General features: G+C 39.3%; 2 protein-coding genes across 2 annotated transcripts in view; both read right to left on the reverse strand.

Moving 5' to 3' along the window:
* LOC114644824 (F-box only protein 27-like) overlaps positions 1–1,689 on the reverse strand; it is a 64,161-nt gene extending 62,472 nt beyond the window's left edge. Inside the window, exon 1 of the mRNA XM_051923567.1 lies at positions 1,532–1,689. Within this exon, the coding sequence (XP_051779527.1) occupies positions 1,532–1,589 (58 nt within the window). The 5' untranslated portion in view covers positions 1,590–1,689. The remainder of the gene's footprint in view (positions 1–1,531) is intronic.
* LOC114644825 (F-box only protein 27-like) overlaps positions 1–25,290 on the reverse strand; it is a 173,105-nt gene that overhangs the window by 62,597 nt on the left and 85,218 nt on the right. The window lies entirely within an intron of this gene.

Here is a 25,290-nt window from a genome sequence, read left to right on the forward strand (position 1 = left end):
TCTGTATGCTACAAATGGACAAAAAAAAACAACTTTTTTCCAGCTGCAATAAACTTACTGAACTCGTATATCTCCTCAATCTGAAATCGTTTTCATTGATCATGTACAATTAATGTAGTATAGGTAATCTATACTGCTGTGCATTTATGCAATAATAATCCATCCTGGTTACTTTAACATTATATATGGCATCTTGCCAATATTTTGAACATATTTTGTATGATTACTCAGTTTTTAGTTCATTTATTTATTTATTGTATTATTATATATCGTAACTATTTGACAGTGGAATTTAAATGCAACGTGAAGTTGACACGAGTAATTTCGTTGCGTTACTCAATGTCAATAAAGTACTTGAATACATCTATTTTTAAAACTCATTTATTTTTTATATGTAGACTATAATAACATACAATGGTTAAATACTTTGTACAATGGGAACTGAAAAAAGAAGTGCTATGTAAACTAAACGAAGCGATCTCAGTGATAAACAACGTGTATAACGAGGAGTATGACAAGCTTAATTCAGCCGTGAAAACAGAACGTACAATGAATATTTAATAATATTATCATTATGGTCAACTACTACGGCATTTCAACGAAAATACTATACTGCCCGTTGTGTATCGACATGCGCAGTTGAGAGCGATCCGTGCCGAAAAGCGAAATGTTTAGTATATATTTTTTTTTTATTATTAAGCGCATGCGGAGTGTGTTATTGCATACGTATTGAACGAAAACGTCATCGCTCACTTTACGGTGCTGCCCAATCTGTTTAACGCATGCGTGAACACTTTACGGCATGCTAGGCTTTCAATACGCCTGCGCGCGCAAATCTGGTAGGCACGCAGATCGGGTAGCGACAGGCCTCCTCCAATTCCTCCTTCTTGGGTGTGTCTTCGGCTCTGCTGTTTATCTCAACTCTTTGGGTGCTGGTGCTGATTTTGGTTTCCTCCGCTGCTGTTCGGGACCTTACCATCCTAAAACGCAGCCACATAAGTATACTAGGGGAAACCGAAAGACTACCGCACTCAGCTCTGACCAACTTCCAGTAAATTTGCGCGGTGGTCTTACAGGAAAAGACGCAAATAGAAAACGAAAGAAACGAGCAGCCAAAGACAGGAGTTTCCTGTCGCTACCCGATCTACGTGCCTACCAGATTTGCGCGCGCAGTAGTGATGTGTCGTTCGCGAACGAGCCGGTGTTCTGACGATTTGTCCTACTTTGTCGAAGTATCCTACCGTATATGTTACACCCATCCGTTTATTGGAAGTCGTAACATTAAACTTATAACGTTATACCATGTCATCATTTAACATGTTGTATTTAGAAGTCGTCTATGAAATTTATGGAAATGTTAACATTTCTCAATTTATTCTATATGCATCATTTAATACCCGAAAGAGACACAGCCTGATGCAAAGATTTCACAAGACGGTCATTACTCGTGCATGGATACAATGGCCTGTACAAGATTAAAAGTCACACATGCAAAATATACAACTTATATAAAAATGTTGACAGTAAATACCTTCGAGAAAATTGCGTAATTTTGGTCTGCGCATGCGTAGTATCAGTGAGTAGATCATTTCGATGGGTAGGATGTTTCGTTAGAACACCGGCTCGAAGAGCCGATGCCCGTCGAGCAGAGCCGAAGCTTCAGCGGCTCCTACTCAGCTCTGCTGAAAATCCATTCGGCAGGGGCGGAACTTTACTTATATGGGCACACAGAACATTGGCTCATAATGCCGGCTCGTTCACGAACAACACATCGGACTAGGATCGTACCATTATGTGAAAGAAGAAAGGGGGGCAGACGCTCCGAAGACAGCGAGTGTTGGTACAGGCCAGGTACGCGCTGTGTACCTGTCGCTGCGACAGACGAGGAGCCAGATTTAAATGCAAGCGCATCGTGAAGAAAAAAAGAAGAGTGAAGAACAGAGTGAAAGCCGAAAAAGAAGCAGCATCTGGCTGCATTTCAGTGATATTGCAGACTGCAAAGCTAAGTGCAGAATTTGTAATATGAAAATATCCGTCAGAGCAGGGTCAACAACAAACCTGCACAGACATATAAGAACCACTCACCCATCCGTGCAACTGGAGGACAGCGTGCTCTCTCTCCTGCCATCCACTGACCCTGGAAAAGAGCCAAGTACTTCTGCTGCAGCATCCACTGTCTTACCGAAAACTGCAGGTATAACACGGTCTTCAGTTCAAACCAAAATAAGCACATTTATTCCAAAACAAATGACGCCAAACAAACAAATAAGTGTCGATGAGGAGCTGGCTAAAATGATAGCTAGCGACTTTTAACCATTTTCCATTGTGGAGGACAGCGGATTTACAACTTTTGTACAGGCCTTAAACCCCATGTATGTTCTCCCTAGCAGAAAAAGTTTGTCCCAAACAATTATTCCATAACTATATATCTAAGGATGGAGTACAACACTGTGGTTTCAGAAACCACTGCTCTGGAAAAAAGGTAGCATTTAATAACAAAAGAGCTGTGGATGAGGCATTTCAAAGAATAAGTGCAGCAGCAGCAAGATGCAACCCCAGCAGCCTGTCTGCTCCTCCATCAGAGGGCCAAGAGGAAGAAATTGGAGCAGGGCCGTGTTCACAGGAACCACAAGCTCCTGCTGTGTGGAGGCTCTTTGATGAAAGAGCAACAGGAGATGCTGAGGTCCTAACTTGAGGAGCACCTCATCCAAAAATCTGAAGACCCAGTGAGCTGGTGGGAGGCCAAGGCTGCAGTCTACCCACGCCTGGTTAAGGTAATGGTAGGAAGATTTTACATTGTCGCTACATCGGTCCTCTCAGAAAGAGTCTTCTCAAAAACAGGACAAATAATCACGGAGAAGAGAAATCGCATCAGCCCATCTAAGCTGAGGCATCTGGCATTTCTGAATGCCAACCTGGCCTAAAAACTTTTATTCAAAGAGTCATAGTGTTGTGTTGTTGTTGTTGAGTTTGGCCTTTATTTAATTTGTTTGCTGTGGTTTTGTGTTAAGCTGTTCATTTAAAGCTTTTATTAAAATGTTAAACAATAGTAACTATGTATTTATTGTAATGAAAAAATGCATAAAATACGTAATGTCTGAAAACAATGAATAAGAATTTGCTTAGGCTATACACAAACCATTCATAATTGCTTAATTAGGCTAAAATATAAGCATCCAAGTGATACTAAACGGAGAGCCATTCGGGAGCCGTAAGGGCCGGTTCTTTAAAGGGAGCCGATCCAAAAGAGCCGGAGTTCCCGTCACTAGCGCGCAGGCGTATTGAAAACCTAGCATGCCGTAAAGTGTTCACGCATGCGTTAAACAGATTGGGTAGCACCGTAAAGTGAGCGATGACGTTTTCGTTCAATACGTATGCAATAACACACTCCGCACGCACTTAATAATAAAAAAATATATACTAAACAGTTCGCTTTACGACACGGATCGCTCTTAACTGCGCATGTCGATACACAACGGGCAGTACAGTATTTTTGTTTAAATGCCGTAGTAGTTGACCATAATGATAATATTATTAAATATTCATTGTACATTCTGTTTTCAGGGCTGAATTAAGCTTGTCGTACTCCTCGTTATAAACGTTAATTGTTTATCACTGAGATCGCTTCGTTTAGTTTACATAGCACTTCTTTTTTCAGTTCCCATTGTACAAAAAAGTATTTAACCATTGCATATGTTATTATAGTCTACATATAAAAAATAAATGAGTTTTAAAAATAGATGTATTCAAGTACTTTATTGTCATTGAGTAACGCAACGAAATTACTCGTGTCAACTTAACGTTGCATTTAAATTCCAATGTGAAATAGTTAAGATATATATTGTATAACAATACAATAAATAAATAAATAAAGTATGAACTAAAAACTGAGGAATCATACAAAATCTTCGCAAGATGCCATATATAATGTTAAAGTAACCAGGATGGATTATTATTGCATAAATGCACAGCAGTATAGATTACCTACACTACATTAATTGTACATGATCAATGAAAACGATTTCAGATTGAGGAGATATACGAGTTCAATAAGTTTATAGCAGTTGGAAAAAAGTTTTTTTTTTGTCTATTTGTAGCATACAGATTGATAATAATAATAATTCTTTGCATTTATATCTGAAATGCCTGCCAGATGGGAGAAGCTCATACAAGTTCTGTCCAAGATGAGTGTTCTCCTTGATGATGTTTTTAGCCCTTCTTACACAAGGAATCTTGTATCGATGATCAAGTGATGGCAGTTCAGTTCCATTGAACGTCTTGTGATGTTTTTATGATCCACTGCAGGGCTTTTTTGGCAGGTTTGGTGCAGCTGTTGTACCAGGCTTTCATGCACTTAGTCAAAATAAGTGTGTATATATGTAAAAATGAACTGTTGATGCACTTTTCATCCCTGGAAAAACTCTTTAAAAATAACTTTACATATTATTATTAATGAAATACACGTCATAGGGCATCAAAACTTTATTGTGGTGATACTAGTGGATTGCATAAACAGTCTTTTTCAAGAAAAAGAAATCTTCATTTCATGTCTAACCCACATAAAGCACAAACCCAGCACCATCTTCTGTGATACTATTGCTCGTCTTGTACTCAAATTTAAATGGCTTTTATTCACCCATATAGTGTCTTAACTGTGAGTTAATAACTGAATAATGAAAAAGGAAATACACTTTTCATGCAAATTTTATTGAATAAATGTTATGAGAACAACAAAAGTGAACAATGTAAGAACAATGCACCTAAAAAAAACATGTCAAATGTACAAAAAAAAAAAAAATGTAAAAAATCACCATATAGCTTTAACATATTTTACCCAGAGCACAGAAAACTTAGTTACAGTTTTTGCTATTTTGATCATTAAAATTATTCCACAAATAACTTCTCTAACATATTTTAATACTAATAAAGCCCAAACTGCTAAACAAATATATATAACTTTATGAAAACGAAAAAATATTTATACAATTAAAAAGTACACAAGAGGAAAATTGAAAGGTCCTTCTCCTTAAATATATCTGATGGTCAGATGGCCCTGTTGAAGAACACATAAAGGTCTAGTTGGTCAGGATGATTGACAAAACAACGTCTCAGGGTCACAAGGTCACAGCCTCCCCAGGCCCCTGTGGACATTGTCAGCAAGCATACTGTTGTGGTGTTAATCCAATTGCAGCTCCATTTCAAGAGGGTCTTCAGAAATCTCTCTTCAGCACCACAGTCAGTTGCACAAGACTTGACCAGGGTGCATGGCAAAGGGCATCACTGGACAAAAAAAAGAAAACGGCAAAAAAAAACAATGGTTATTATCTGGTGTAAATCTTTCAAAGTGTATGCAGTTCCATTCATAAACCAGAAGTAAATCATAAACTGATAGAAGTGGGAATTAAGCAGAGGTGAAGTTTTAAAATGGAGTTTTAAAAGTATTTTGAAAGGTTTTTCATTTATAGCCAGGCATTCTATATTTTTGGTATACATGTGCAAGCTGCTTCACCAGTTCTTTCATAAGCAAATTAGTGGTTGTGGATTAAAGATTACACTAAGGAGTGTTGGGGGAGAGACAGTACCAAATACTGGAAGGGACTAAATTGTTCAGAGCTTTTTATGTAATGAATAGTATAGTACTTTAAAATCAATTGTGAAAGAGACAGCCATCCAGTTTATTAAAGCTAAGGTCAAGCAAATGAGCTTGGAATATGGAGAAAAACAAAATGTAAACAAAACAAGATACATTACCCCAGAATACTTGGCAATGACGCAGTAGATTCAGACCCAAGACTCAAATGAAGGATTCTGGAAGCACTGGGCAGTAGCATCATCTTCTATTCCAACAGATATCACAGCATTCCTTCCTTCTTTAATTGCTGCCCTATCTTTCGGTTAAATTCTTCAACTTCACTAAGGCAAGTAAAATATAAAAATAATAAACAAGAAATATTTAAACACTTACTTCAAACATTCATAGACTTGACTTTTACCTGATACTGTATTCTGGGCCACCAAGAAATAAGTCTTCTGCCTCCTGTCCTGATACACCCTGTAGAGCAGCCAGGGCATGGATGATGGACTATCCAAAATTAAGAAAGAACAGAATACAAAAGTTGCTTGCATGTAACTGAAATATGACCACATCACATTATAAGTGAAGGCATACACCAATTACCCAGTAACAAAGCATAATACCCTGAAGAATGTGTGCTTGATTTTGCAAATGAAACAGCCTGATTTTGTTTCTATTGAAACTCATATGAGAAAAACACAACAGTTACTGGGATTGCGAGGATTCACACACAACCAAGATATTGTGGTCTAATGTTGGGGAGAAAAAAATTGCATAGTTGCATAAGAAAAAACACATTTTAACATTCGTTAGTGGATACCAATTTACTTATCTCTTTAAAAGGATTGTAAAATTTAGACACCTGATCTGAGATACATCTAGGCAGTTCAGATTTTCATATTCCCAAAAAGAGAAAACCTACTAATCCATTAATCAAGTATAAATCAATAAATAACAGGAAAGACCACCTGAGCATTTTTTTTAATAACACAATTTATTAAAAGTTTTGCATATTTCAAAATATTCATGCGCGTTCATTGAAATCACCAGCCTATTTAAAACGGTAAATTTTGTAATATTCCAATTATTAAACAAAACGTCAGATAATCCTAAATATATCTAGATTATATTACATTATATACTGTATTCTCAAAAACTGAAAAGCATTCAATAAACATTACATACAGTATTAAAATTCACGGACACACGTCGTATTTCACTTCGCTCTCTGACCGTTAAATTGTTGCTAAATTCTTCCCGTAAAAGATATTCTTTCAAGTCGTTGTAAAATTGAAAAGTCTTCATTTTTTCAAGAATTGAAAAATATTCCTCTGCCAGGTGAAAAATTCAATATGCTCCTACTCTTTATGGCGTTCTTTCACCTTCTCACTCGAATGGCGGAAGTTCTATTTGTTAATGCAGACCGAGAAATTAAAATCCCGCGGTAACTTTTTTTCTCGTGTGTCGTAAAACATTCGACATGCGCAGAACAAATTGGGCAGCGTCGTGAAATGAATTTTAATTAAGCAGAGAGCGCGTGCGCGAGAGAAATCGGATGGGGACTCGTGTCGCAAAGTAAAAAAAACGCAGATCATGCAGGGTCGTAATAGTTAAGCTCCGCGCATGCGCAAATCGGGTAGGCACCGCAGATCGGGTAGCGACATCTCCAACAACACCTCCCTGCTGAGCCAGAAATCCAGAAGAATGTAGTCAGATCACATTTCTCAGCGCAAGGGGTAATGAAGGTGCATAAGAAAATATATTTCCGGAAAATATGGTTATGGGGCAAACATGTTCGACACCTCGGCAAATAGTCCAAGTAGATATCGCTGCAGAGTAACACGTCATTTTCATTGGTCAGTCCTTCGCACGTTTACGTGTAGCGGATTTTTAACAAGTCTTGTGGGGGCGCGACTCCTATGTGGTGACCGTATCTCGCGGTCACACACTCAAAAGGACTGTTTTTAATTTTGTTGTGCATGCAAAATGGCATGGGCGTGACTCTTCATTAATGTTGAAACTGGGCACGATTTTACAAAGACTAAAATGTCTATTTGCATTTCTGCGTCTCTTTAGCCTGGTGCGGCTGTCAGAGCATGTTACCAACCTAACCTTAGTCTGTTGTACCTCTTTTTTTTCCAATCTATGATGGTGAAATTTCACACAACCCCATTCCTTTAATGTTTAAAACATATCAATTTTACAGATAGTTACAGTTCACCTGTAAGGCACCGTTATTCCTACGCGATTATCAATACATGTGGGCGAGTTTAATTCCTCCAGTACCTAATGGGATGTCGGGCAGCAAACAGCAGCCGTTGGATCCTGTTAGCGGCCAGCTGTAGCGCATCTTCCCATGTTACACCGCAAGCTTTGAGGTCTTCCTGTATTGTACCTCTCCATGACTTTACGGGTCGTCCACGCCTTTATCCCAATTGATGGTTTCCACACCAAGACTATACGTGATGGATGTGTAAAATTGAGTCTGAAGATGTGAACATGTGTCCTGCGAACTTAAATCTACGCTCAGCAATAGTGTCCTATCTCTTTTGCCCAGATCGTTTTAGCATTTTGCTATTTGTTACATGATCTCTCCAGGTTACTTTAAGAACTCTTCTCTAGCATTGCTGATTATGTGTTGATTTCATTGTCATCTTCCAAGTTTCACTGGCGTATGTTGCTGCAGGCAGTACAGTTGTTGAGTACAGCTTCATCTATATACTAAGGCCTAAAGTCTTTGATTTATAGATGTTGTTCATTGCCTGAAAATGCCAGCTGCCTTGCACAGTTCTGTGTTAATGTCATCATCGACACTACTATCCTTCACTATGCAACTGCCAAGGCAGGTAAATTTATTTACTACTTCCAATACAGTTTGTAGTGCCATGCCCGACTATGTGCTAGTTACTGTACCTACCCTCATAATCTTCGATTTCTCTCCACTCACAATCAAGCCTTCTGTGTTCTCTGCCAGTAGTGCTATATCATTGGCAAGATTGTTGACCACCATAGGCATCACGCCTAAGGGGGCCCCACTGTTGAGGTCTGCGTGTCCCATTCAAGAGGATTTGTCAAGTTATATTCTCCAGTTATATTTTGATAAAGTCCACGTGTTATCTTGCAATAATTTAGCTGAATACTGTAATGAGAAAATCCAGTGTATGTTTATTTTAATTAATTTCGTGAGCAAGTTTATACAGTCCACACATACCGGTAACAGCGTTTGACGTAACCGGCCCTGCATGGGGTTGGTCAGCTCTAGGCCCAGCATATCCCTAAGGCCGCCTCTGATCACTGGTGAAGTCAAGGTCAGTGAACTAGTCTTGTTGGTGTCACAGTATTCCAAATTCAGGTTTGTTCATTGCCTTTCTCATCACAAAGTCTATTACAATTATACATAAGAATGGTGGCAAGATACATGCTTGACTGATAAGATTTTGAAGAAATGTATATCCAGTGATAGTTTTGATGCAACAGCTGGATTCAGCTTGCATTACTTTGAAGAATATGTTTATACATTTTTTAGGGATGCCGTAGTATTTCTGAATTGTTAACATGGATGGTTTGTGGATGCTGTTGAAAGCTTTTTTGAAATCAATGAAGTTAATGCAAAGATGTTGATATTCTAGACTTTGCTCTGGAGCATTTTGCAAGGTAAATATTTTGTTCACTTCATGATCTCCCTGCATGGAAACCAGCCTGTTACCCCCCAAGGGTTTTGCCTACAGCATCTCCAAGCAGGTTTAATAACCCAGCCACAGGGGATGCACAAACCAGTGTGCTTCTTCATGCTGGTCCCAAGCCCGGATAAATGGGGAGGGTTATGTCAGGAAGGGCATCCGGTGTAATTTTTTTTCAAATCAATATGTGGACAACAATATAAATTTCCATACCTGATCAGTCGAGCCTCAGGTTAACAACGACCGCCACCAGTACTGTTAGCCAACAGGGTGCTGGTGGAAATTGGGCTACTGTTGGCTGAAGTAGAATAAGAGGGAGAAGAAGAGGGGGGAGATGTGGCCGGAGGCAGGAGGAGAGGAGGAAGGTAAAGAGAGTGGAACTGAGTGTAGGAACTTTGAATGTTGGCAGTATGACTGGTAAGGGGAGAGAGTTAGCAGATATGATAGAGAGAAGGAAGGTTGATATATTGTGCGTGCAAGAGACTAAATGGAAGGAGACTAAGGCCAAGTGGATTGAAGGTGGATTCAAATTGTTCTATCATGGTGTGGATAGGGGAAGAAATGGAGTAGAGGTTATTCTGAAGGAACAGTATGTCAGGAGTGTTTTGGAGGTGAAAAGAGTGTCAGAGTAATGATTATGAAGCTGGAAATTGGAGGTGTGATGATGAATGCTGTTAGTGCATATGCCTCGCAAGTTGGGAGTGTAATAGATGAGAAAGAAGATTTCTGGAGTGAGTTGGATGAAGTGATGAACAGTGTACCCAAGGGACAGAAAGTGGTGATTGGAGTGGATTTTAATGGACATGTTGGTGAAGGGAACAGAGGAGACGAGGAGGTGATGGGTAGGTATGGTGTCAATGAGAGGAATGAAGAAGGTCAGAGGATAGTGGATTTTGCCAAAAGGATGGACATGGCTGTGGTGAATACATATTTTAAGAAGAGGGAGGAACATAGGGTTAAGTACAAGAATGGAGGAAGATGCACACAGGTAGATTACATCCTATGCAGAAGAGTCAATCTGAAAGAGACTGAAGACTGCAAAGTGGTGGCAGGGGAAAGTGTAGTTAAGCAGCATAGGATGGTGGTCTGTAGGATGACGTTGGAGATCAAGAAGAGGAAGAGAGTGAGGGCAGAGCCAAGGATCAAATGGTGGAAGTTGAAAAAGGAAGACTGTAAGGTTGAGTTTAGGGAGGAGGTGAGACAGGCACAGGGTGGTAGTGAAGAATTACCAGACAGTTGGGAAACTACAGCAGATATAGTAAGGGTGACAGCAAGAAGGGTGCTTGGTGTGACATCTGGACAGAGGAAGGAAGAAAAGGAAACCTGGCGGTGGAATGGGGAAGTACAGGAGAGTATACAGAGGAAGAGGATGGAAAAGAAGAAGTGGGATAGTGAGAGAGATGCAGAAAGTAGACAAGAGTACAAGGAGATAAGGTGCAAGGTGAAGAAAGAGGTGGCGGAGGCTAAAGAAAAGGCATATGATGAGTTGTATGAGAGGCTGGACACTAAGGAGGGAGAAAAGGACCTGTATCGATTGGCTAGAGAGAGGGAATGAGCAGGGAAAGATGTGCAGCAGGTTAGGGTGATAAAGGATAAAGATGGAAACGTACTCACAAGCGAGGAGAGTGTGTTGAGCAGATGGAAAGAGTACTATGAGAGGCTGATGAATGAAGAGTACGAGAGGGAGAAGAGGTAAGATGATGTGGAGACAGTGAATCAGGAAGTGCAATGGATTAGTAAGGAGGAAGTAAGGAAAGCTATGAAGAGGATGAAGAATGGAAAAGCCGTTGGTCCAGATGACATACCTGTGGAAGCATGGAGGTGTTTATGAGAGATGGCAGGGGAGTTTTTAACCAGATTGTTTAATGGAATCTTGGAAAGTGAGAGGATGCCTGAAGAGTGGAGAAGAAGTGTACTGGTGCCGATATTTAAGAATAAGGGGGATGTGCAGGACTGCAGTAACTACAGGGGAATAAAATTGATGAGCCACAGCATGAAGTTATGGGAAAGAGTAGTGGAAGCTAGATTAAGAAGTGAGGTGATGATTAGTGAGCCACAGTATGGTTTCATGCCAAGAAAGAGAACCACAGATGCGATGTTTGCTCTGAGGGTGTTGATGGAGAAGTATAGAGAAGGCCAGAAGGAGTTGCATTGTGTCTTTGTGGACCTGGAGAAAGTATATGACAGGATGCCTCGAGAGGAGTTGTGATATTGTATGAGGAAGTTGGGGATGACAGAGAAGTACGTAAGAGTTGTACAGGATATGTAAGAGGGAAGTGTGACAGTGGTGAGGTCTGCGGTAGGAGTGACGGATGCATTCAAGGTGGTGGTGGGATTACATCAGGGTTCGGCTCTGAGCCCTTTCTTATTTGCAATGGTGATGGACAGGTTGACAGATGAGATTAGACAGGAGTCCCCATGGACTGTGATGTTTGCTGATGACATTGTGATCTGTAGTGATAGTAGGGAGCAGGTTGAGGAGACCCTGGAGAGGTGGAGATATGCTCTAGAGGGGAGAGGAATGAAGGTCAGTAGGAACAAGACAGAATACATGTGTGTAAATGAGACGGAGGTCAGTGGAATGGTGAGGATGCAGGGAGTAGAGTTGGCAAAGGTGGATGAGTTTAAATACTTGGGATCAACAGTACAGAGTAATGGGGATTGTGGAAGAGAGGTGAAAAAGAGAGTGCAGGCAGGGTGGAATGGGTTGAAAAGAGTGTCAGGAGTGATTTGTGACAGATGAGCATCAGCAAGAGTGAAAGAGAAGGTCTACAGGACGGTAGTGAGACCAACTATGTTATATGGGTTGGAGACAGTGGCACTGACCAGAAAGCAGGAGACAGAGCTGGAGGTAACAGAGTTAAAGATGCTAAGATTTGCATTGGGTGTGACAAGGATGGATAGGATTAGATAATGAGTACATTAGAGGGTCAGTTCAAGTTGGACGGTTGGGAGACAAAGTCAGAGAGGTGAGATTGCATTGGTTTAGACATGTGCAGAGGAGAGATGCTGGGTATATTGGGAAAAGGATATTAAGGATAGAGCTGCCAGGCAAGAGGAAAAGAGGAAGGCCTCAGAGAAGGTTTACGGATGTGGTGAGAGAGGACATGCAGGTGATGGGTATAACAGAACAAGATGCAGATGACAGAAAGATATGGAAGAAGATGATCCGTTGTGGCGACCCCTAACGGGAGCAGCCGAATGAAAAAGAAGATCTTCAAGCAGGATTTAATATAATTTTGGTAATGACTTTTCCAGGTATTGGTAGTAGGGTTATTACTCTGGAATTGTTGTAGTCACTCAGGTCTCATTTTTTTGGTAAGCTGATTATTATTTGGTAAGCTGTCTATTCTTTTGGTATACAGTGGAACCTCGTTTCACGACCATAATTCGTTCCAAAACTCTGGTCGTAAACCGATTTGGTCGTGAACCAAAGCAATTTCCCCCATAGGACTGTATATAAATACAATTAATCCGTTCCAGACCATACGAACTGTATGTAAATATATATATTTTTTTAAGTTTTTAAGCACAAATATAGTTAATTAAACCATAGAATGCACAGCATAATAGTAAACTAAATGTAAAAACATTGAATAACACTGAGAAAACCTTGAACAACAGAGAAAACTAACACTGCAATAGTTCACGCTATAGCGCTACCAACCGCTGGCTAAAAACACTTTTTTGTTAATGAGTTTTAAGCACAGGGAAAAAAATGAACATTTGAAAAAATCCGTAATTTAATAAACCACCAAGAAAAGTAACATTGCAACAATGCACGCTACGAACCGATCGCTGGAAACAGAAGTGAAAACAAAATCAAGCCCAGTGCATTCTTTAACTGCCTTCCTACCTTATGCGTCCAGCTCTCTCTCTCACGCTGCCTGTGTGTCTGCGCTGCCTCTGTGTGTGTGTGTTTGTGTGCGTGTCGCGCGCTCTCTCGCTCTCTATCTCTTGCTTGCTGCACAGGAAATGCACAGGGAGAGACTGAACATGTACAAACCGAAAGGGAAACTGGCTTGTTCGTATACCAAGTGTGTGGTCGTGAACCGAGGCAAAAGTTTGGTGAACTTTTTGGTCGTAAACCAATTTGTACATGTACTGAGACGTTTGTGAACTGAGGTTCCACTGTATTTTCTTCTTGCCATATTTTGATGAAAAGCAGTAACAACTGGATCTTCACCATGTTTGAGTTGTTCAGCTGGTATGCCATCCAGGTCAGGTGCCTTGTTTGTTCTGCAGCTATTTGTTACTGCTCTCACTTCAGATGCTCTGATATCAGACAGATTAATGTCTAATGCTGCAGTAGTCTCATCATTCAACTGCAGGTCAATCGTAGGTTCAGGTTGATTTAAGACTACTTGAATATGATCTACCCAACTTGAATTCTGTTCTTCCTCAGTTACTAGTGTTTTTCCAACTTTAGTTTTGATTGGGATGTTTGAGTATTTGCTCTTTCCGCAGATATTTTTCACAATGTGGTAGAGACATCTGGTGTCATTTCTATCAGCTTGCGGCTTAGGCTTCCTCAACATTCTGCTCAAACCATTTCTGTTTCTCCTTCTTGCAGTTTTTCTTGACTGCTTTGTCTAATTCTCTGTATTTGTCTGCAACAGCTGCTTTTGAAGTCTCAGTTTGTGCTTGCTGCTTGTTGTTTTCAGCAATATATTAGAAGACATGGGAAGATAATCCCAATCTAAAACAAATGATCATTTCTTTACTTTAAGACAATACAAAGCTTAAAGCCTGTTGCATAGTTAATAAGTAATTGTTTATAATTTGACTCCAATTTATAATAAACCATTCAACTGTTAAATACACTTATGCTTTTGGTAACATAGGATGGGCCCTATTTGAACAAAATATGTTGTACTTCACTGTGATGTTTGTAATTGGGTTTAGAGGTGTCATATTATTAAAAATAATTTCATGCTGAAGAAGAAAAAAAATTAAGAGACATGACATTTCAGTGACACACGTTGTGAGGGATATACAACCAAAACATGGTATTGCATGCCTTTTAGCCTTTTTCAGCATGGAAATAACCTTTTAACTTTTTTTGCAGATGTAAATGGGCACAGCCCTTCATTCTGTTCTGTTTCACCTGAAAGAAAAAAAAAAGTAACACAGGCTCTTGTCATATTTTTCTTCTACTGTTCATATAATAATAATAAATAAATCAATTTAAAGTATTCATTATGTAAGTTGTATCTTTGGATCTTAGTCACTGTGGGAAAATTCTCACGAAATTTAACTATCTGGTTGCACCTACTCATGCAAATTACAAGCCAATTGGCTAATCGGAGGAGTGACGGTCAAGGAAGTTTGCAGCTTGGGGATAGGAACAGAGTATTTGGGTGGCAAATTTATTGCTCGAAATGGACTAATCAATGCTGGTGGGATTTTGACTGTGATTGGACTGTCAAATCTGGCACTGGATTTTGTAACTACTCCGATCATGGAGGGCCACAGCTGCTGCAGGTTTTCCTTCCTGACACTTTCTTTATTGTGAGGAATTTCTGCTGTTAATTTACATCTTTTCCCCATCATTTTAATTGCTCTGTTATTTAAGACACAGCTTCTTCCTTCTTGTTTTTCCGTAAATAGCAGACAAAACAAAAAGGAAATGTGAAGTGAGCCAATGGATGACCAGGTAAGTTGGGCCACAAACTCCAACCAATTTCACTCCAGCTGTTTTCTTAATTAGAAGCTGATTCTTGTTATTAATTAAGCCTGTTATTTAAGTCCATGACTTGTTGGTGCTCTCAACTCATTCTGCCACAGAAGACATTTAGAAAACTATTGATTTTGTGTTCATAAGAATTACTTACGAATGCTTTGAAATCACTTGTGTTATTACTATTTTTTTTCTTTTGTATGGAGCCTTCTGCTAATCAGTACAAGAAGACCCCAACATATGATCTAGTTATGCAAGATGTCAAACTTTTAAGGGTTCCCCCTATTTTTTTAACCCTATAGACGAAAAAAGTCTTTATGTTTAGGCCATTTTTGGCCCATATATTGTGTTTAGGAAATTACACCCTTATGATAAAGAGTAAAACAATAGGTATTTTCAGCAAAAATAATCAGATAGATTTGAAGTTGTGAATGCCACATCAACCGACCCCAGGGATTCACCCTCTAATGGGTTACTCTTTTAATAAAACTTTGAATAATATAGAAATGGGTAGTGTCATTTCACTCTTTTCAGGCTGCTGATCACAATTTTGATAGAATTATTAATATTTGATTCATTATCAGTGGTAACAGCTAGTCCCAGAATGTTACAAATGACAAAATGTCAAACATAAGTATGTGGGGTATCAGTTAAGACTATTTCAAAGTTCATAATTACATATGGAGTGTTATTTTTATTTTTTGATCCTTTACTAGAGATCTATCACTCTATGGACCTCAGTCAAAGGGTGAAAACTGACAAATATCTATTGCAGTCAAGAATATTTAGACTTTAAACATTTAAACTGAAGCACACATTTTTTTTTATTTCAAATATTTTATGTAAGTTTTCTTGTTTATTATGTACTCCTACCTCATGTTCAGGAACAGTGTCTTTTTCTGCAAACAGAGCACAGCTTTTTGTTACCTTTAATAAAAGTCTAAACTGAAATCAGAAGGCTTTGGACTCAAAAAAAGCTGGTGTTGCTAAAGTACTGAGACTCAGCTTTGTGTTTTAGGGTGCAAGATGGGGACTCGCGCATCACAGCACACACACACACGAGCGTGCGCGTGCACACACACATACACACACACGTGAGCGAGCGAGCACACACACAGTCACAATGCTAATGCTGTAGTAAACAGTATACGCTCGTACGGATGTTGACTATATGAGTGAGGAATAGGAGACGATTGCCCACAATCCCACAGCGAGAGAGAGAGAAGAACCATCAGCTCAGTTGTGATCACATGACGCTCGGCAGACAAAGCGTATACATACTACTCGTACTGCAAGACCTCGCTCGTTTATCAAGTCAAAATTTATTAAAAATTTTTGCTCATCTTGCGAAACACTCGTAAACCAAGTTACTCGCAAACCGAGGTTTCACTGTATTTACTTAAATTGTTCAAATATCAAGGAGTACATAAAGCAAAGTATGGAAGAAGGGGCAAAAATATACATTTTACCCAAAAGGCAAAAACCTGTAGCAAACAAACCCAATAATGCAAAAGAAAGACAGTAACTTAAACAAGAGCAGGGTTTAAAATCCATTAACTCCACAAATATTAGCAAAAAATAAAAAAAAAACAGAAATTAGATTACAATCAAGATACCGTATAACTGAAAGTTTTCCTTTTTTACAGCCCCTACATGTTAACAGTTTACAGAAGAAGAGATGATAGTATAGAGCTGATGTTTATGGCCATTCTAACAAAGATAAAGACCCTTGCAATAGGTGCTCTTTTAGTTAAAATTAAAGGGCTAAAGAGTCACATATTCAGCTACTGGTGTGTGATATGGCTAAACAGACTGTAGTTATTATCAGACTAAAAAAATATTTTGGCCAGTAATAATTATTGCAGTTACATATGTCCAACAGGGAGCATTAGCTCTACAAAAGAACCTAGTTCAATGCTGGATGTGCTCTGTGAAATGTTTGTTCTGTTTAAAGTACCACTGCATAACCAGAATGATAACAAAGTAACTACAGCAGCAACCAAAACTAATCAAAACATCTTTCAGCATGCAGTCCACGTCAGACAGTGCGGGGAGACCCTCACAGACAATCTGTAGAGGGAATGTTGCTGTAGCACAAGGTTATTATAGTTTTGCATTTTTATACTTGTTTTTAGTTTTATATTGCTTTTAGCTTTAATTTAGTTTTAGTTAGCCTTCATGTCACATTATTAGTTTTAGCTTGGTTTTCATTCCACAAAGACATTTTTATTTTGTGTATATTAATTTCATTTTAAGTTTTTAGTGGTAGGGTGTTGTACCGTGTTAGCCATTATAGATTTACAAACAAAATGACACCATTTATTGGCTAACTAAAAAGATTACAACATGCGATACAAACTTTCGAAAACTTGCATATTGTAGTCTTTTTAGTTAGCCAGTAAAAGGTGTCACTTTGCTTGACTTCTCATTGCAGTTTTAGTTTTAGTAATTATGGCATGGTTGCAGTGATGTTATGGAGGTTAATTTTGTGTCACATTGAGAGAACTTTAAATTTAATTGGAAATATATGTTGGAAATCCATCCATCCATTATCCAACCTTCTATATCCTAACACAGGGTCACGGGGGTCTGCTGGAGCCAATCCAAGCCAACACAGGGCACAAGGCAGGAACAAACCCCGGGCAGGGCGCCAGCCCACCCGCAGGGCACCCACACGCCAAGCACACACTAGGGACCATTTAGAGTCACCAATGCACCTAACCTGTATGTCTTTGGACTGTGGGAGGAAACCCACGCAGACACGGGGAGAACATGCAAACTCCATGTAGGGAGGACCCGCGAAGTGAACCTAGGTCTCTTTACTGCGAGCTAGCAGCGCTACCACTGTGCCACCGTGCATTGGAAATATGTTCTGTTAAATCCAGACACTGAATATGAACAAGTTTAAAAGATGCTTGTATTTTGTGATCATTTGTGCAGAACAAACTGCACTTTTGCATGCAGATTAGCAATTCAAATTCAAATGGTATAAAGCAAACTAAATACTTCTTTACAGTAGTCATTGCACAACTCACTTCACTAAAGTCTCACCATAACACTGACACACAATTTGAGCCGCATTGTTAGAGTGATTCAGTTATACATCTTTCTGTTCTCCAGAGAAGTGGCCATTCTATTTCACAGAACAGATGACAGCAAGCTAAGAATATGCATTCAACAAATTCAAGTGCAACAGAGGTACACACAAAATTAGCCGTGGACTTTCAAAAGGATAAGGCTGGCTTTCTGGATTTAAGCTAATTATTTCATTAGCTAAGATGTTATATTTCTGAAGGACTATGGTGTTTGCTGAGACTGTTACAATCTATGCAGCGTCATGTTATTGTGAATCAGTCAATATAAATAATTCTGCTGAATTTACTGTTGTTTGAAGCTACTTAATGGCCACTGCATGTGAGTAAGCTAAGATTTAAGGGACCAGTAAAATCATATTTAGTTTTAGAAAAAAAAAATATATATAAAATTAGCAAAAACACCTAGGCTCCACTTTCCCTTTATTACCTTTCTAATTAAAAATATCTGTTTCTTCATAAAGTCTTGTAAATTTCATTAATTCATACATTTCTTCCTTGTGCATTAGAATTTTAACCATGTTTAAAATATTTCATTAGTATGCCAATTATTGTGAACAAACAATAAAACCTTACATTATCCATATAACTTATGCAAAATTAATCTTCCTATTCCATCTAAACCTGCAGTGGGCAGGCACCCTGCCCGGGGTTTGTTTCCTGCCTTGTGCCCTGTGTTGGCTGGGATTGGCTTCAGGAGACCCCCGTGACCGTGTAGTTAGGATATAGTGCGTTGGATAATGGATGGATGGATGGATTCTATCTAAACAAACACCCATGCGAATTTTGCTACAAATGTATTAGGATTGGCTTTTCAATGCATAGTGGTTATTTTGTTTCACATTAAAAATACAAACATTTCTCATGATATAAACGAAGGATGAAAAAAGCAAATCAACATAATGTACGTAGACATGCCAGGTTCAATAAACAGGTTTATTTGGGCTTCTTTGCACTTTTGGTGTTCAATCTAGTTTGCTCCCCGATCTGCTGCCCTCTGCAAAGGCCATGCCAATGGCTTTGTCATGCACAATGTGGGCTTGAACTTGCACAGTTTGAGCCGGATTGTTAAAGTGATTCAGTTATACATCTTTCTGTTCTCCGGAGAAGTGGTCATTCTGTTTCACAATCCAGATGACAACTTTCCAAAAGTAACAAATGCAAGTGCAACAGGGCCACACAAAAAATCAGCTGTACATTTTCAAAAGGCTAAGGCTGGTTTTCTGATTGTTCATGCGTTTCAGCCTTTCTTTATCTTTGCCCAGAAATATGTCGTAGGCTATTTGGTGAACTTTAAGATTAGGCAGGTTTTTCCCTTATATCAGTACAGCACACAAGGTCCCCTGCTCTAACACTGTGCACTTACTATTGTTGCTTTTGATGTTATAACTCCCATACAGCAGTGCCTTGATGTTTTCTTCTGGCTATGTTGACCATTGATGCTGTCTTAGTCAGAAATACGTTAGATAATGAATTTCACCCCCGAGAGGGCAGGCCCAAAATTTTATGAAAAATGCAAAAAAAGCAGTTTGTACGATGTTCTTAGTGATATAATCTCGAAAACATTTTGCATTTTATTATTTCAAATCAGTCTTTTCAGCAACTATAATCATATTGTATCATTTTAGTTTTGTTAATTATTCTCTATCAATTTACAAAAATGTTATTCATTACTAGTTTTAGTCTTTGTTTTCATTTGCTTTCTATAGCAGTTAGGATGCTTGCTTGCTCTCATTCTCTCTCTGTTAGCTGAGGTTCCATTTGTCCTTCAGTTGTTATCATCTACAGATGCTGTCTGAGCATGAAGAAGTTTGAAGATTGGAAGGTTAAGGAGGGCTACGTTTCAAAAGCTGAGTACGTCAGTAGATGTGGTGCTCCAGCATGTCCCAGTTACAGTGGTTGTGGGATTCTCAAATGCTAGGATGCATTAACATTAATTGTAAATGCAAGGTAAAATATTTTAGTACAATAATCCAAATTCTTCGGTGGGCTGGCGCCCTGCCCAGGGTTTGTTTCCTGCCTTGCGCACTGTGTTGGCTGGTATTGGCTCCAGCAGACCCCCGTGACCCTGTAGTTAAGATATAGCGGGTTGGATGATGGATGGATGGATAATCCAAATTAGTGTTAACCTAGGAATTTCACCCGTCCTTTTGCTGGATTTTTCAAGAAACAAAGAACTTGCTCTGTGTTTCTCTTGGCAGTGCCTAAGAAATACTCTCACAGATTGATAGAGCATAATAGTGAAAACAAAAGGCAGGAATGTATAGTAGAAAGGAAAATTGTAACATAACAATTAGATAAAAAATATATATTGTATATGAAAGACTAATATTTAATAAGCGAGTTATTCAAATGAGTTCAAAGAACACAGTAATGCACTGAAAATTGACTGATCCTCACTACTTTCCACAGAAAATGCTGATGGTTTTGGATGAAATTTCAATGAGCAAAAATGCAGGAAGGGTCAGAATGTTCCACCAAGGCCCTACTGGTAAAGGTGGGTGTGGTGTCAGCTCATGTGACTCAACTGCACAGCTGAGAGTGAGGCACGATGATCTGAGTGAGCAAACTGCTGATTGAAATTCAAATGGAAAACTGATTTGGTGAAAAGCAGCCAAGCTTGAAAAGGTTTATGAAAAAATTAACTGGACCAGACTTTTTAATGGCATTGACGAAATATAATGTAATTTACAAGTGGACGTGGTCTGGCATCAGGGTGAACTCACAGAGCTACTCTCAGTTTGGCCACTACATGCAATCTGAATGGCTTCTCCCAATTTCTCCTGCATCTGCTGTGGTACCTCTGAATGTTGTGTGCTTTGCTTAGATTTGCAGTTACTTATTTTTTTATTGCCATGCTTTGTCTAAGCGGAGATGTGGACGTAGAAGAAAGTGGGCATAACCAATTTACACATAGTGTAGCACATGGTGTCAAATTTTGTCATTGAATGTTTAAGCATTTCCTGTCTGAATCTGACATTTAAAAATTTGCCCATAATTTTGCCATTTCGACTCTACTTATCAGTTTCAGGTTTGAGCATAAAGACTAAAAAACAAACAAACCATATGTTCCACATGCAACATTAACACAACAAACTTGACATTTATATAGTTACATTAACAGAACATGACTAATCTTGACATTTAATTTGGATATTATCATTTAAGTTAAATATTTAGCTGTTTAAGTGCGACATGTAGCCATGTATGTGTGACAGCATTTAAGTTGGACATTTCACTGTTTAAATAGAAAATTTAGTTATTTAAGTTGGACATTTTGCCATTTACCCTGCACGACCTTCACCCAAAATCACACCTGTGGTCTCCAGCTCCACTGCACTCTCTGGACTTTGTGGCATCTGCTGATGTAGTGAAGAGAAAGCTGGGAAACCTCTGCAAAAAGATGACTTCACTGCTGGATGAAATCAGCCCCAGGGTGCTGAAAACACGTACCAGACAACTCTGTGGGGTCCTACAACACCTGTTTTCCCTTTCGTTGAACTGGCAGAATGTTCCCCAGCTGTGGAAAACATCATGTGTGGTCCCAGTGCCAAAGAAAGGTCATTCCAGTGATCCCAAGGTTCTTCTTACTTCATACATCATGAAGACCTTCGAGAGGCTGGTCCTATAACATCTACGGCCCCTGGTTTCAGAACATCTGGATCCTCTGCAGTTTGCCTACCATAAACATATAGGTGTGGAATCTACATCTACATATAGGTATACATATATATATATACATATAGGTAAATACATATATAGGTAAATATATAGGTAAAATACATATAGGTAAATACATATATAGGTAAACATATATATATACATATATACATATAGGTAAACATATAGGTGTGGAATCTACATCTACATGCTCCACAGAGTCTACTCCAACTTGGACAAAGCCGTCACCACCGTCAGGATCATGTTCTTTGACTTTTCCAGTGCCTTTAACACCATTGTCCCTCATCGACTGGGTGAAAAGCTCAAGGCTATGCATTTTGATGTCCCCACAATCTCCTGGATTGTAGACAACTGAAAAAACAGAGAAATGTTTGTGAGGCTGAGGGACGATGTATCAAAAATTGTGGTGTGTAATACTGGAGCACCTCAGCACCTTCCTTTTCACTCACTACACAACAGACCTCTAGTTCAATGCCAGTGCTGAACCATCTACAGCAATTTTTAGAAGACTTGTCCGTCATAGGCTGCATTAATAATGGAGATGAGTCAGAGTACAGTAAACTTGTGGAGGACTTTGTCTTGTGGTACAGGGACAACAACTTGCAACTCAACATCAGCAAGACAGAAAAGCTGGCGGTGGACCTCAGGCGTGCCATGGAGCCTCAGAGACCTGTCACCATCTAGGAGGAGGATGTGGAAATGGTGCAGAGCTACAAGTAATTAGGGGTTCATACAGACAACAAATCTGGACTGGTCTGACAACACAATGGCACTGTACAAGAAGGGTCAGAGTAGGTCATACTTGCTAAGGAGACTCAAGACTTTTGATGTGTGCTGCAAGGTATCAAAAGTATCCTGCAAAAGAAACAATATCCACAGCTCCCAACATGCACTATTCATTCTCTTTGGCTTTAGGGCACAGAACTGGATCCACATCACACCTTATAGTTTGTCATTCAAGGCAGAGGGGGACAAATCTTTTAGCATGTCACACCCACCTACAACATGCTTCAGATGTTATGCTTTTACACCCAGTCGTCATTGCCTTTAGCAATGACATCTGGTTATGGGTTGGTGCTCATGCACCTTCTATCTCCATGCTGAAAAAAACTCCTCATTTGGGTTAAGGAAGGGTGAATATGGTGGCAGAAACAAGTTGAATATTCTTGGATGGGCATCAAACCCATGAGGAAAATTGGGCAAGTTTTGTTTAGCAAAGTTTCTAATTTGGAGGTAGTGAAAGAAATGTGTTGCTGGAAAGTTAAATTTGGAGTGTAACTGTTCGTAGGATGCGAAGACGTTGTCTATGTACAGATATCTAAGTGATTTAATCCTGAATGTTTTCCAGACATTAAAAACTTCATATGTTTGAGAGGGTGGAAAAAGGTGGTTATCGTACAGAGGTGCCACAGTTAAAAGCATCTGTATCTTGAATTACTTCCTAAATTGGTTCCATATTCTGAGTGAATGAAGCACAATTGGGTAAAAAAATGTACTTTTTATGGCAAAAACATTTTTTTTTCTATATATGTACACCCACACTATATGAAAACTACATGTTGTTCCTCGCTGGTCAATTAATGGCTTCCAGCACAGCAGGCATGATGAAATGAAGCTTGGATAAGATATTCCTGTCATGTTGGTCGGTTCCCTGAGTAGCAACGACAAGTAGCTTATATAAACTGATGAATAACCAAATCTTCAGTTGAACTACAGTGTTACCACTCCCAAAAGGGAAGTAAATTTGAGTCTGTTCATCATATTCGTCGCTTTTCAGGTATAATAGATTTGTCATGTCAATATGCATTATAATAATGACTCCATGATATGAATTATTATGCAAGCATGTCGCCATTTATCTGATTTGGCTGGATTTTCCTGCTTGATCAATTGTGTCATCATCTCCTGGTTTGTTTAAAATGTTGTGTCAGAGAAATATACACATTTTCAAGTCAAGTTTTCTTTTATAATTTCCACCATTTCTGTGGGAATTTGTGTGCACATATTTTGAGCGTCTTTTTGTGCGTACACAGTCTATAAATGAGGCCCCAGGCCTGCACTAGAATTAGACATGTTAGTTCAGACAGAAAATGTATACTGTAAGTATTATTAAATACTACTACCTTTAGTTTAGAAATTAAAACAAAAATAGCCATCATCTATCAGTAATAATGCAAGAGGTAATGAATCAAAGGCAACTTGTGTAGTCGATCATGTAGAATATATCTACAAGTACATTTACTGAGCAGGTTTTTATATGTCTTCAAAGAATAGGCAGAAACCATGAACTAAATGGAGAAAGCATAAATAAAGTCATTGCTAACATAGCACTAACATGACATTAAAAAAAATTAACTGAAGTAAGTAAATGGGGACAAAAGAGTGAGCTCCAGCTATCGGTGTATCATACTCTACATTTTCCCTGTAAAAGCTTATGCCAGGTGTCACATGCGTGCACATGGGGTGGGCAGCTTAAAGGCTCAGATAACAGAACAACAGAGTGCGCGGTTTACTGATATCTATTCTCTTTTCCTCTCTGCAGACCAGAAGACTAACAACCTTGACACCTCTGATGTCATTTCTGGCGTCTGCCTGCCTAAACCCACCTCTTCCTGCCAGGAGTCCTTAATTCTGGAAACTCTGCTATTTTCAGACAGTCTACTCCAGGGACTCGCGTCTGCTTGATGTTTTCTTTTCTTTTTAACACACTGATAAACCCACATTTTGCTTACATTATACAGGGTTTGCCTTCAGGAGCCACAACTCTTCATATTTGTCTGTGTCTTGTTTTACAGAGGGTAATAGAAAGAAGACTCCACCCCTTTGTGGAACCTCAGATCCAAAAGGAGAATTGTGGATTCCATGCAGGTCATGGAGCAGCTCTTTACCCTCATGAGGATTCTGGAGGGAGAATGGGAGTATTACCATTTATTCTACATTTTTTTTTTGTGGACTTAGAGGAGGCATATGATTGTTTCTTGAGAGATGCAATTGTTGGGGGGATGCTATTGTGTGCTGGAAGACTATGGGGTTCCTGGACCCCTAATAAGGACTATTTGGTCCCTGTATAATCACAGTGAGAGCTGGGTGCACATGCTTAAAAAACCATCAGCACCTTTTCCAGTGGGTATAGGACTCCACCAGAACTGTGCCTTGTCTTCTATTCTGTTTGTGATTTTCGTGGACAGGATATCAAGGTGCAGTTGGGGAGGGTAGGAGGTCCAGTTCAATGGCCTTACAATTGCATCACTAGTTTTGCAGAAGATGTAGTCCTGTTGGCTCCATCAGGCTGTGAACTCCAGCATGCATTGGGATGGGTTGTGACTGAGTGTGAAGCAGCAGGTATGAGGATCAGCACCTCCAAATCTTAGGTCACAGTCCTCAGTAAGAAAAAGGTGGATTGTCGTCTCCGAGTGGGAAGTAAGTTACTGCCTCAAGTGGATGAGTTTAAATACCTTGGGGTCTTGTTTACAAATGAGGGGAAAAGGAATGGTGAGATGGACAGACTGATTGGGGTGGCAAGCGCAATTATGTGGTCGATATGCTGATCTGTTGTGATGAAAAAGGAGTGGAGTCAGAACG

The sequence above is a fragment of the Erpetoichthys calabaricus genome, chromosome 2 (genome assembly GCF_900747795.2).
Source record: "Erpetoichthys calabaricus chromosome 2, fErpCal1.3, whole genome shotgun sequence".
In the NCBI taxonomy this organism is placed as follows: Eukaryota; Metazoa; Chordata; class Cladistia; order Polypteriformes; family Polypteridae; genus Erpetoichthys; species Erpetoichthys calabaricus.